This window comes from Peromyscus eremicus, chromosome 18 (assembly GCF_949786415.1).
Source record: "Peromyscus eremicus chromosome 18, PerEre_H2_v1, whole genome shotgun sequence".
Lineage (NCBI taxonomy): Eukaryota > Metazoa > Chordata > Mammalia > Rodentia > Cricetidae > Peromyscus > Peromyscus eremicus.
The window spans coordinates 20,555,375-20,569,721 of record NC_081434.1 but is presented as its reverse complement, the minus strand read 5'-3'; the positions used below and the strand labels follow the sequence as shown (position 1 = coordinate 20,569,721).

At 37.9% G+C, this 14,347-nt stretch overlaps 1 protein-coding gene across 6 annotated transcripts in view; it reads left to right on the top strand.

The window, feature by feature from the left end:
* The window catches only part of Ppp1r12a (protein phosphatase 1 regulatory subunit 12A), a 110,536-nt gene that overhangs the window by 34,887 nt on the left and 61,302 nt on the right, over positions 1 to 14,347 (top strand). For all 6 annotated transcript variants that reach the window (XM_059245472.1, XM_059245475.1, XM_059245476.1 and 3 more), the window contains exon 2: positions 3,557 to 3,687. In XM_059245472.1, the coding sequence (XP_059101455.1) occupies positions 3,557 to 3,687 (131 nt within the window). The remainder of the gene's footprint in view (positions 1 to 3,556; positions 3,688 to 14,347) is intronic.

Genomic DNA, 14,347 nt, shown 5'->3' with positions numbered 1-14,347 from the left:
TAGAGACCACAGAGAGGTGAGAAATACATTGACCCGGGGACATCTGTGGAAACGCAGTGTGTTGTGTGTAGAAAATTAGAGACAACTGTGTTAGTGTCCGGACTAGTGTTTTCTGCTCATGTCACTTCTTCATATGCTAAATCCTTTTAAGTCTTTGAAAGTCTGCACTCTGTGTCCTTTCATGCGCCAAGTACCATGAAGTACTGGGTTACAAAAAAAAATACCTTTTTATCAAAGCTTCCTGTTAGCAGTAAGATAATAGGTGGTAAGCAATTGAGCAAAAATATGTAACGTGTTGTGGAATAAGTGACATAGAGAAAAATGGTAGGGCAGGAGTTTGTGGTTTTTATATGGAGACCAGAAAAGATCTTATCAACAAGCTGACATTTCCTGGTGCTTGGAGCTCAGTCAGCGTGGCTGAGACCCTGCAGTCTGTTCCCAATACCACCGTCCCGTCCCACCCCACCCCACCCCACCTCAAAAGAATCTGTGAAACTAATTTGTTGTAATTGCTTAGGAGCTGGAGAGATTGCTCAACAGTGAGGGATGTTTGCTGCTCTTGCGAAGAACTAGAGTTTTCCAGCACCCTTATTAGGTATCTCACAACAGTTTAGAACTCCAGCCCCAAGGGATCCGGCACGCTTTTCTGAGCTCTGCAGATGTACATACACACAGAGTAGTTAGTTAAAAGTGGACATTTAAACACTCGTGAAATCAGACACTTATGCAATTCTCCCATCTAAGACTAGTTCGTTATTTCTGACATCAGTCATCCCCAAACTGCCTTTAGTTAGGTTGAAGTGATCTTTGTGAAGCTCTTTTGTGGGGGTACCCGAGCATATACTGTAACACACAGACACAGAGAGAGGGGTTCATCCTCACTGCTGTACTTCACTATATGGTTTGTATACCCTGCTCCACTAGCTCAGACCTTCAAAAGAGACACTCTAAGACTTAGAATGCAGGCCTGGTGTGGTCCCCTGTAAGGATAAGAGAGACCTATGTAACAGCTCATTGGCCCACTAGTGAGTGCCTTTGCGTTGTTTTGTCTTTGGCTGTGCAACACTGGTGGCTACTGTTGGAATCATTGGCCGCCCAAAAGCAGATAGTGTGCTGTCCCTGACTGTTGTCCTCCTCTTTGGGGCCTTGGTGAACTCGAGGGTGTGCCAGCGCCTCAAGAATTCATGTAAATTTGAGTTTTCTCAGCTGCATGGGGGGCCTTGTCTGATATACTGGGAGTGCAATTCCACAGCTACAATTTGCTGGTGGTTGCAGACTTGGACTTTGAATGTTGAGTGGACTAGTCATAGTCACGTCTTAACTTGGATTGATGAAGTAAAAAATTCTCTAAACTTGTGCTAACTGCATCCTATTTAAGTGATCTGACATTTTACTTAAACAGCACAACAACAAAATGACATTTAATTTGGGGGGTGCACTGTTAAAAATTACAACCCATTAGAGGTGGTGAGTATCTAACCTAAGAGCTTAGTGATACCCTGATGCAGTTTTATTTTTGGTTATGATGTTCTCTACTTTTTGTAGCAACAGATAAAATCTCAAGGGATAAAATATTAGATACCAGCATTAGGGACACTAAAACCCCATGGTTTTGCTCAGAACAGTGTGTGGGGAAAAAAAAAAACTCATGGTAAAATACAGGATGTATATGATTTAGCTGATTATTTTGAGCATAAACCAACTATGAAATTACGTTAAATGTCAACAAAAACGAAGTTTACTATAAATATCACAGAAAGGAAGGGCTTTGTGTTTTATCTCTCAGTTTCAGATCATCTTTTGCCATTAGAATCTTTTTGTTGTTTTCCTTCCTAGAAAATAGTTTCTTTTCCTAAGTATAAGCAGATGCTTTGATTGAGAACTGGTTACGTATTTTTTTTTTTTTTTACCTCTCAGTTCTCCGGTGAGGGATTATGGGATTGGATTCCCTGGACTGAAGTTTCAGGCAGTTGTCAGCCACCATATGTGGGTATTGATAACTGAGTCTGGTTTCTCAGTGAGAAAGAACAGCAAGAGTCCTCTTAACCTCTGAGCCACCTTTCCAGCCCCCTCTCCAGGCTTCCTTATTTACTCTTGAGTTTTGAAGAGTCAGTGAGTGCTTACAGGTTGCATTAATATTTACAGAGTCACATGTTAGAAATGAGGGTTTAAAATGTCAAATAAAATTATGGTAACTTAGAAATAATTTGTTTCTGGCCCATGAACTATCACAGCAAGTAAGGTGCTTGTCCTACAAGACTTGTGGTCTGAGGTCTGTCTGGAGCCCATGTAGAGGTGGGAGGAAAGAACTGACTCCTCACAATTACTCTCGGACCACCCCACACATGCATGTGTGCACACCCACATGCATACACTAATGATACATTGATTTCATTTTTTCTCGTACTACATAAAGAATATTTTCAAATTAAAACCATTTTCTTTTAAAAACTTGAATTTCACATTGGTGATGTCTAGTTGTATGTCTAATATTGATATTAATTGCTGTTCTTGAAGTGATAGACTGATTTTGTTCATTTTCAAGAAAATTATTTCCAGAAATCAAATTCACCATATATTCACTGTGGCTTGTCCTTTAGGGAAAAATAATACTCATTGGAAAAGTAGCTACTTGTAATAAGCCATTTGTAAAAATGCTTCTCAGGTTACCTGTCATGTTCAGGAAAGTGCTTTAATATATACTTCCTACTTTATTCCCTAGAGTATTAGACAAACATGTATTCAAGAGTTGAGATTTGATACAATCTTCATTTTTTTCACTGCTTTATCAAGGGCACTTATAATTAAAAACAGCTTTTAAAAAGTATCCTGCGTGCATAGTGGTCAGTACAGTGACTGTTACTAGAGTTGTTTTATTCACCACTGCCTGGATTTGTGCCTAACACACATCTATTTTTATCACTATTGATTTTGCACTTCCAAGCATGCTTGTCATAAAGTGTATTTTGATTTTATTTTGAAAATATTTTGGTAATTTCCTAAAAGGCTCTTGGATCCTTCCCATTCCCTAGTCTCCCAATAGACCACCTTTTGGAAATCACTGCTATAGTAAAGGTATTAGTACTTAACTGTAATATGTTGATTGTTAAGTATATCTGTCTTTTGTTTTGTTGAGGCAGGCCCGTGCTATGTAACCCTGGCTGTCTTGAAACTTACTGTGTAAATCAGGCTGGCCTCAAACTTGTTGATATCCACCTACCTCTGTCTTTCTGATGCTGGGACTGCAGGTGTGTGCCAGAGTGTGTGGCTTGATTTTGTTTGTTTGTTTGTTTTGTTACATTTTTGTGAGTTGTGTTGGTTTTACTGCCTGAGTTGGCATAAAGAGAAGTCGCATGCAGTACTATGTATTTAAGGGAGGACTCTTAGAGTCTAGTTAGTATCATTGTACTGTTTGGTGGCTGTACAATCATGATTGTTACAGATTAATTTACGGAGGATATATTTAAAGATATATAAGCAGGAATTTTATTCTATTAACATGTTTTTCAGACTGTTGAGTCACTTTTTCTAGTCATGCTTTCTGTTTTGTTTTCAGGCTTGCATTGATGACAATGTTGATATGGTGAAGTTTCTGGTAGAAAATGGAGCAAATATCAATCAACCTGACAATGAAGGCTGGATACCACTGCATGCAGCCGCTTCCTGTGGATATCTTGATATTGCAGAGTAAGCCAGTTCTGTGTTTTAGTTCTATACTAATATTAAAAACAGATTCTATAAAAATCCTTGTAAATGATTAACCCTATTACTTTAATTCCTAAAAATTATTCCCAGGAAAGAAAACAAGCAATTCTTAGGCATCCAGATACTAAGTTTCTCACTGCTAGGGCCTTCTGAATTTTGTATTAAAATCAGTAATATATACATTTCCATTTGTTTTCTTTTCAGGATAGCTATAGTCTGGCTGAATGATGAAGGGTTAGTATTTAGCAGTCTTGTCTACTCCTAAGTAATCATGACTTGTCAGAAGGAACTGTTCTTAACTGAAGTACATCACTGGAGGGAGAATGATGCATAATTCTCCAGTTTACTTCATTAGCTTTGCTGCAGATCATTTTCTGGAAGTACATCTTGTAGAATGTTTAGTGAGAGTCACTGTATTCCCAACCGCCTTTTATGGATGAGTACTTTGTTCAAATATTTAATATGGGAATATAAATACATTCAGAATGTTTTCCTTAAATCAGTTTTTATTACTATGCATACCATTGTATAATTATTTTCTTATATCAGAGTTTATCAAGTACTAAAAACTGAATATAACTTAAGCACAACAAAATGAACAATAACTACTACTAAAGTAAAGCACTTTTAATACGCTTTCATAAAAGTTAATGTGAGAGTAAAAAAGGAAAAAAAAACCTACTGTTTGCAGGCCATAGTTGACAGCAGCTTTGAAACTACAGAACGAGAAGCTTCAGATAAGAGGAGCCTGTTGTGATTAACTTTAAGTAAGCCTTCATTGTGTATCTCACTGCATTTTCTCTTTTCTCCGTGTACATGAGAATTGGATATGTGTGTTTCAAGGGGAAACGACATAGTGTAATGAAAAGTGACCTGGCCTAGAAACTGGAAGATCTGTATTACTTCAGCTTTATTTTATGTCTGCCACTAACTGCACTAATGTGTTAGAAGTTTGTTTCTTCTTTCTGAGGCTAGAGCTTGTTTGTGTTTAGTCTGTAGACTAGGAAAGTCTTGATGTATGTGTGTGTGAGGTGTTGGTGTGAGTGCAGATGTGCACGCACATGTGGGCGTGTGTGTGGAGGACGGAGGACAGCTCTGGTGCCGCTTATCAGATGCTTTCTGCTGGAGTTTTGAGGCGTGGTATCTCACTAGTCTGGAACTCGGTGAGTAGATGAAGCTGGCTGGCCACCAAGGTGCAGAGACCTTCCCAGCTCCACACCCCTGGCACTGGGATTAGAGTCACAGGTCACCACACCTGATTTTTTTTTTTAACTTGTGTTTTGGGGTCAAAGTTATTAGGCTGGCACTGCATTGAGCTATCTCCTCAGCACTAGCTGAGGAGTTATTTTGCTATTGCAAAGCATTGGTTATCCAAAATTAAAATAGTGCTTCAGTAGTTTTTTTTTTATATATATATATATCCTTAATTACTTTTCATGCTTAGTAGGGGACTGAGGTCTCTTCATAAAAAAATGAGATAGTTGTTGGTTGTTCTTCAAAGGTAACTTAAAGCTCAAACACTTAGGCTTTGAGTCAGCTAATATGGATTACAAATGCTTCCTTACCCACTGTTGAGGGTTGTGATTTGGCAGTTTCATTTTTCCAAGTTTCAATTTTCTCCTCTATAAAATAGAGTTAATATTTCATAGGATTGTTGTAAGGCTTAACGAGGGTGGCCTATTAAGCACAGTATATGGCACATAGGAAATCCTTGGTGTGTATTAGCTTCTGATAGTTATGTTTGTGTTTCCTCTGGGAAAAATGAAACTCAGCCACTTTCTTCAGATGGTAATCCTTGTGCTTCCTTTTTTAAATTGTGCTTTTGAGTTTGAAAAGGCAATAATAACAGTTCTGTATCATTTCCTTGCATAGATTCGGTTGAGTCATAAACCTGCTGATTCAGTTATGATACCTTCAGTTACGTGTAACAGAATTCAAAATTTAAAACGACTTAATCAGTAAAGACATTCCTCATATACAATAGTATGTTGTTTGGAAGAATGGCTTCATTCATTCATTCAGATTTATTGAACTATTTAATATTACCAGCAAGGACTTATAGCCTTTCACGTTTTTTCTTCTGAATATCCCAGTTACAGATTTTATTCTTAGCCATGTCTCCTCTTGTCCACAAGATTATTACCACAGTTCCAGATTTGTGGCATTATACATCCACATCTAAGAGCTTAATTAAAAATGGGTCAAGTGTGGAAATTACCTTCTTCATATTTCACAGGAGCCCCTTTTTTATGGCTGAAAAAAAATCCATTGAATGTATTTATCACATTTTCTTTGTCTATTCCTTTGTTGATTGATACCTAGGTAGGGTCCATAATTTAGCTAGTTTTAAATAGTACTATAGTAAACAATGATGTGCCATATGATGTCTTAGTTGGGATGTTTATTGTTGTGATAAAACACCATGACCAAAAGCAACTTGGGGAGGAAAGGGCTTATTTCAGCCTAAAAATCTCAGGTCCCAGTCCATGATTGAGGAAAGTCAGGGCAGGAACTTTGCGTGGGAACCTGGAGAAAGGAACTGAAACAGAGGCCATGAAGGAATACTGCTTACAGGTTTGCTCACTCATGGCTTGCTAGCCTGCTTTCTTTTTTTGTTTTGTTTTGTTTTGTTTTGTTTTTGAGACAGGGTTTCTCTGTGTATCTTTGGAGCCTGTCGTGGAACCCACCCTGTAGCCCAGGCTGGCCTCAAACTCATAAAGATCCACCTGCCTCTGCAATTAAAGGCTTGTGCCACCACCACCCAGCTTTAGCCTACTTTTTTTTTTTTTTTTTTTTTTTTTTTTTTTTTTTTGGTTTTTCAAGACAGGGTTTCTCTGTGTAGCTTTGCGCCTTTTCCTGGAACTCACTTAGTAGCCCAGGCTGGCCTCGAACTCTCAGAGATCCGCCTGGCTCTGCCTCCCGAGTGCTGGGATTAAAGGCGTGCACCACCACTGCCCAGCATAGCCTACTTTTTTATATAACCCAGGACCACCTGCCTAGGGGAGGCATTACCCACAGTGAGCTGGGCCCTCTCAAGTCAATCACTAATTAAGGAAGTGCTCCACAGGGTTGCCTACAGGCCAGTCTGAGGGGCATTTTCTCAACTTGTACAAGTTCCCTCTTATAGATGACCCCAGCTTGTGTCAAGTTGACATAAAACTAGGCAGCACAGTTGACTTGGATTCCTTTGCCCAAATGCCCGGAAGTTGGTAGTGTAGCAGGGTTATACGGTAGATGTATTTTAGGTTTATTTTGAGGAAGTTCTTTTCTGACTTCATAGTGACTGCAGCAGTTTAAATTCTAACCAGCAGCATAGCACGGGTCTCTTTTGTCACATCATCACCATGATTTGGTGTTAGTTTTCTTTTTAGGGACTGCCATTATAACTAGGATGGGATAGAAGCTCAGTGTCGTTTCCATTTACATTTCTTTGATAGTGCATTTCTTGTAGTGAGGATGAACTTTTTTTAATGTTTTCTGGCATTTGTACTTTATCTTTAGAGAACTGTCATCTTCTTTCATTATCTCATTTATTGATTGAGTTGTTTGATTTCCTTTTTAGTTCTTTAAGTTCTTGCGTGTTCTTGGTACTAATTATGTCAGAAATACAAGCTAGGAAAATTTTTCTCCCATTCTATAGGCTGCCTTCACTTGAGTATTTCTTTTGCTAAACTGAAGCTTTTTAGTTTGATAAAATCCAAGCACTCGGGAGGGAGAGCCGGGTGGATCTCTGTGAGTTGGAGGTCAGCCGGGTCTACAGAGCGAGATCCAGGACAGGCACCAAAACTGCACAGAGAAACCCTGTCTCGAAAAACAAACAAACAAACAAAAATCCATGTGTTAGCTGTTGTCATGTTTCCTGTGAGACTGGAGTCTTGTTGAGAATCTTTCCTGTTCCCATTCTTAAGTGTTGCCTCTGCTGTTTCCATTGAACGGTTCAGAGCATTAGGTCTTTGATCCGTGTGCAGTTGGTCGTTACACAGGGTAAGAGACAGGATCCAGTGTCATTCTCCATGTGTGGATATAGAATTTCACCATCATCACCGCTTGGTGAAGAGGTTGTGTTCAATGTATAGTTTCGAGCATATTTTTCAAAGTCAGGTGGCTACATGTGTTTACAGATATTCCACTGATCTCTGATCTCTGTCTCTGTTTCGTGATGGTGCCTTTGCTCTACTGTGGCTCTGTAATAGAATTTGCAACAGATTATGCTGATACCTACAGCATTGTGCTTTTGCTCAGCAGCACTTTGACTATCAAGGGTCTTTTGTGCTTCTATGTGAATAGTAAGGTGGGTTTTTTTCCTATAATGAGTAACTTTGGGATTTTGATGAGTTGTATAGAATCTATGGATTGCTTTTGGTATTAGATTTCTTTTCATAATTCATTTTTCTTTCCATCTTCTAGTAGTATCTTTTTCAGTTTCCTTCATGACTGTTGTACAGTTTTCATTGTAGAAGCCTTTCACGTCCTTTGTTAGGTTGAATGTATTGTAGTTCAGAATATTATTGAGTTGTTTGTTTGTGGAGTTTTATTTATTTAATTTTTTGGAGGCAGTTGTGGAAGTGTTTCTGCTTTCTTTCTCAAATATTATTGGCATATAGTAAAGCTGTTGGTGTTTTTATGTTGATTTTTATATCCTGCTATTCTGTTGATAGTTTTTTTTTTTTTTTTATCAAATCTAAGAGCTTTCTGGTGGAGTCTTGAGGGTCTCTTTATTTTTAGAACCATATAATCTACAGATTAGAAGGCTTTGATGTCCTCATTTTCTTCTTATGCCCCAATTATTTTCTCTCCTTGGTTTACTGTTTCTGCATATTGATTTCTAACATAATGAGTTGTCCCATGAGAAACCTTCAGCAAGGACTAATTTTTCAAGTTAAGCATCTTTTGAAGCTCATACATTTGAACATTTGATGTACTTCAGCCTGTGACTGTTGCCTTTACTTGGTTAACAAATTATACCATAATTCTTGAAGAAGCCCTACTCTTTTGTAATGTGTTCTAAAAATGTACATTGCTACTGGATCGGTAATTTCTCAATTCATAATCAGTAGAGGTGTTATTCTTCAGTCCTTTCTTCATTGCCAGACATTATAAGATCAAAATAACACACCATTACTAATGAACTTTGTCATGTATTACACATACATTCAACTGAGTGCCCACTACTGGTAACAGTGGTTTGTTTTTGGTATTCTCTTTCTGTCTTTAGAGTATTCTTGTGAATGCATTGAATGGCTTTTTGTTTTGTTTTTGAGGTGGATTTCATTTACCATCTGGGCTGGCCTGGTACTTGACATGTAGCTTAGGCTAGCCTCAAACTAATGACTCTCCACCCTCAGCCAAGTGTAGAGGCATGCACCCTTTACCTAGCTGAAATAATTCTTTGCTCTTGGTGATGCTACCAAGTTGACAGTACATTTGGTTCATTGGTTAAGTTTAGTTTTAGATTCTTTCCCATTTTAATTTTTTTAAGTAAAATGTCACCTTTTAACCACTTAATTTCCTCCTATACCCTATAAATAGCCATTATACATTTTTCCTATTAATATCCTAATTGGATTTTTAAATCTAAGTATTATTGAAAATAAGTAATCTTTATTACTTTTTTTGTTTGTTTGTTTGTTTTCGAGACAGGGTTTCTCTGTGTAGCTTTGCGCCTTTCCTGGGACTCATTTGGTAGCCCAGGCTGGCCTCGAACTCACAGAGATCCGCCTGGCTCTGCCTCCCGAGTGCTGGGATTAAAGGCGTGCGCCACCACCACCCGGCTATTTTTATTACTTTTATAGATAAGTGACAAAATGTCATAAATATTCCTCTGCACTATATTTTAAAAATGATGTGCTGTTCTGGAGGTCACTCGTATTTGGGTGTAGAAATAAGTCTTTGATTGTTTCATGTATATGGCTGTGTATGTCACAGTTTTACCTGTCCCACTATGTTTATTTAAAAAAATATCTTGAGTGATTTAATTAGTGTTTTAGTTGTTGAAGTGATTCTTTGTATTTTAGTTTCATTACTATATTCCCTTTTTAAGCTTCCACTATAAATGCTTAAGGAATGCTTTTATCTTGAGTAGCCATAAAATTTTCTAATATAAAAAAATTAACCCTATGTTATTAGGTTAGCCATATATGGTTTCATAGAATATGGCCTGATTAATTAGTACACTAAAGTATTTTTTATGAAGTAGTATTAAAGATTTCATATCTCAAAAGGCTTGTAGCATTGCATTCAGTAACATTTTCCATGGTATTATTTATAGCACATGGAAAAAAAGCTTCATTATCTTTGTCACTTGATCATTGAAGACGTGGCTATTTAAGGATATAACTTTAAGATGTTTGTGGTAGTTTAGTTATGGTTTGGTCTTTCCTCTTTATAACTTTGATCCATAAACTCTACCAAAATCAAGATTTTTGTTGGCTCACCAGCAAAATATATCCACTTTCTAACTACTTTTTACCACCTCCTTTATTCTCTCTGGTCCTGGGTACTTTTGCTTCCTGCTGGGTTATTATAGTTCCTACACTAGACTGTTGTCTTCTCTTCCCGTTTCTCAGTGTGGCTGGCAGGATGCTGTTACTTTACACTGGGGACCACAGTCTTAGAGCCTCCAGTGCATCTGGACTGGGTTCAGGATAGAAAGATACGGACCTACAAGAGGCTGATTTGTCTGCCATTCACCACCCTGACTTTCTGGCTCTATCTTTAACCCTTTTCTAGGTTCTTCTGTTCCTGTTATGGTTTCCTTGCTGAGCCTTTACATTAGCTAGCCTTTACACTTCCTTTATGATCTGCTTATTCCCTCTGTTTAAAGTTCAGTATTGATATTTTTAAAATTTTTAGTTTTAGTTTTTAAAAATTATGCAATACATTGTGCTAGTATTTTTCTCCTCCAACTTCTAGATTCTCCCCAGCTCCCTACCCACCTATGATGGTTTGAGTAGATATGACTCCCATAGACTCATGTGTTTGAGTGCTTGGCCCATAGGGAGTGGCACTATTAGGGGATGTGGCTTTGTTGTAGGAAGTGTGTGTTGTGATTTGAATAGATATGGCTCCCGTAGACTCATACTTGTGGATTAAGATGTAGAACTCTCAGCTCCATCTCCAGCACCATGTCTGCCTGCACACACCACCATGCTCTCTACCATGATGACAATGGGCTAAACCTTTGACACTGTAAGCCAGCTCCAATTAAGTCTTTTCCTTAAAAGAGTTGCCATGGTCATGGTGTCTCTTCACAGCAATAGAAACCCTGACTAAGACATTACCCAACTTCATAACTTCTTTATGTTTCCCCTCCCTCCCAAAACAAAAACAAAAATCCACACAGAAACGAAAATCAAACAAGCCAAAGGCCAATAAGAAAAAAATGCCAAAGGAAAAAGTCAATAAAAATAACATTGAGGGGTTTTTTTTGTTGTTGTTGGCGGCGGCGGCAGCGGGGTGTGTGTGTGTGTGTGTGTGTGTGTGTGTGTGTGTGTGTGAGAGAGAGTGTTGTCCAAATACCCCTGGGCATGGGACATGCTCAGAACTATACGATTCAAGCCAGATGGAGGTCTCAGTCTTGAGGGGTAATGGACATGGGGTCCCGCCCCTAACCAAGAAGCTATTTGCAGTTGATTCCTGCTGACAAAGGAAACATCAGTTTTCACCCATAGAATCACTTGTATAACAACCACATTCCAGGGCAGAGCCCATGCTCAGTTAGATTGCCAATTTCTCAATAGTTAGTTATGTTTTCTTGGCCAGCTAAAGCCTGTTTACATTATGTAATGTATTTGGATAGTCCCAGGTAGATGAAACATGCTAGAAATGAAATTTTGCTATAATAACTAAGTTGAATACTTGGGAAAGACTCAAAGGCAAGTCCTACTGCTACATAAGTAGACATTGGTGAGATAACTAAAAGATTGGAAGGGAAAAAACTAGATTATGTATAGAGCTTTCTTGGCATGTTAATTTGAAAAAGCTGCTTTGAATACATAGCTAAAGCATTATGGGTGTGGTTTATGTAACAAAAGTACCACAGACTTGCAGACATTAGAAACATCCAAAGAAAAGGATTGATCTTCAATATAGGATGAGTTAATTATTATAATTTATCTATTTGGTGCTGAAGGAAATGTGTTTTTTATAGGTATTGTATTTTATGATCCACTGGGGTTTGGGGAATAATTTAACCATGCAAATGCTGGTCTTGATATAGGGCTTCTTTGGGCTTTTTCATGAAGACACTAGATTGTGGAGAGTATATCAGATACAGTATGCAGGGATTCCTGTGCCATACTGAGTTTGTCCTTTGCTGGGGATTCATATTTAGTCTGTTTTGTTAACTACACTGTCTCTGACAGACTGGGGGGGGGGGGGGAGACAAGAGAACCAGGGAAGTGAGATCCAGAGTGGTAATAAGAAAAATGACTCACTGGCTAAGGTGTTAAAGTGGGTGGGAAACTAAAAGGTAGTTGTAGTGGTAACACCAATACTGACATTTACCTGGTGTTTACCATGTGTCTTTTCACCATTCTCAATCCTTTCACATAATTTCAGTTGTCTTCACAGTCACATAAAAATGTATTTGAACTATCCTGTAGTTGCCTCATGTACAGTCCCAAATACTGAAACTCCAAGGAAAAGGTAAAGTAGGTAAACACAGTTTGCCATAGTCCTGGGGAGCAATAAAATATGACCACAAATCCCACGTAATTATGTTTCCTTTTTACAGAAATATTAATGAGTTTGGTTATAGAATGCTACTTCAAATCGGTGACTATGTAACTTATTCTGTATTATTTTTCTGAACTGTGAAATTTGGATTCTGATGAAGAATGATATATTAGTAAGTCTACTTAATAAATGAGGAAAACAAGTCAGAAAAGTCCCATGTAGGAAGTGACATCTAGTATTTGAGTCAAGATAGTCTAGCTTTTCAAGTCTGCATTTTCAGCCCAAACAAGATTGTGCCTTCCTTCTTGCCTTTATAATTGGGAGAATTATATGGTTAACGTTTATTTAAGTTTAGAAAGTTCAGTGTGGTTACTCTCCCTTGAGGTACCAGTGGGAAAGGTCCAGTAGCAACCAGAATAGAATTTTATAATGTTCATTCTGAGTTTTATCAAGTCTAAGATGTCATCCTTCTAGTTCTGTGTATTCTTCACCAATTAAAAGATAACATTTTTGATGTAGGTGTATTTTTAGCTCAAAGGATTTTTTTTTTCATATTGCCGAAGAATGTTACAGCTTGGCTTAATAATGCTTACTTTTGCTTTTCTGGGACCAGGGTTTGAGTATGCACACAAAGCCGTAGAAAATGGAGGGTGGGATCACTGGTTAGTGCTGAAACTAACCAGAGAAAGTCAAATTCACGAATGTCAATCAGATAGTAGAGGTGAGTGCTGAGCTCACATTCTGAAGAACACAGAGTAGTGCTTTTCTCTGCCCAGCTAACTTTGAGTCATAGATAAAAATTAATGCCATGGGATTTTGTTTAATTTTGTATGTTCTTTTTAAATATTTATAGTTATAAATGACAATTTTAGAATACTACATAGTTTTATCAGGTATGTGCTAAATACAAGAATGCATACTTCATAGACTAAGGTTTTGGCAGTTGAAGACAGAACTTGGCTTTCTTTCATTTCTTATGGCGTCTATCATGTTTGTGTGCTTTTGGATTATTTGTTTGGCTTTGATGGGTGTTTCTTTGAAATTGTGCTTCATAAAGCTCACCCTTCGAACACTTCAGTTACTCTGAGGTGTGTGCTTTGTTTTCAGTCTTTATGTTCTTCGAGTGACTTCTAACACCCCAGCAGAAGCGTTCTGAACGTAGTCTCTGGGGTCTGCCTAGCAGATTGACTGACATACTGTCTTGAAACAAAGCACAGTTTCTCACATCTTTTCTGCCTTAGTTTCAGTTTTCTGTTCCATACATTAAAGCTCCAAGCCCCAATTCAAGTACCTAGTCTTCCTTTCCTTTCTGTTTCCGTGTTAGGTATGTATATGTGTGCTAAAGACGTAGAGTCTGGTCAGTCTTTTCAGTTACACTGAGAAAATGTCTTTGGTCCCTGAGACATAATACTTCCTGCCACACAACGCTGGCACTTTTTATTCTCTTTTACCCAGAATATACATTGTCCCTCTGCTATGTGTGTGTTTCATTTTGTTGAAATGAAATTACACATTCATCAGATAATCTTTTCTTGATTTCCAATCAGTTTTCTTACTACAGGTTGAACATTCCAAATCAGAAAATCTAAAATCCAAAATACTCTTTTAAAAAACCCAAACAAACCTGTGACACGGGTGCAAAGTTCACACCTGACCTCATATTATGGCCCAGCCAAAGCACAATTACATAAAAGTATTATATAAGGTGATGTTGGCCATGTGTTATTTGTGTTTAGCCTTTAGCCTTAAGGCCCACTGTCAGGATACTTGATTAGGTATATGCAATTATTCAAAAAATACCCCAAATATATAATTCAAAACACTTCTAGTCCCAAGCATTTTGAATAAGGAATATTCATTTTATTCTTTAAATAACACATCATTCTAAGACTTAACACAGTTTCACTTTTTGTTGATATTGTTTATTTCTTTAAGACAGGGTTTCGGCTAGGTAGCCAAGACTAGC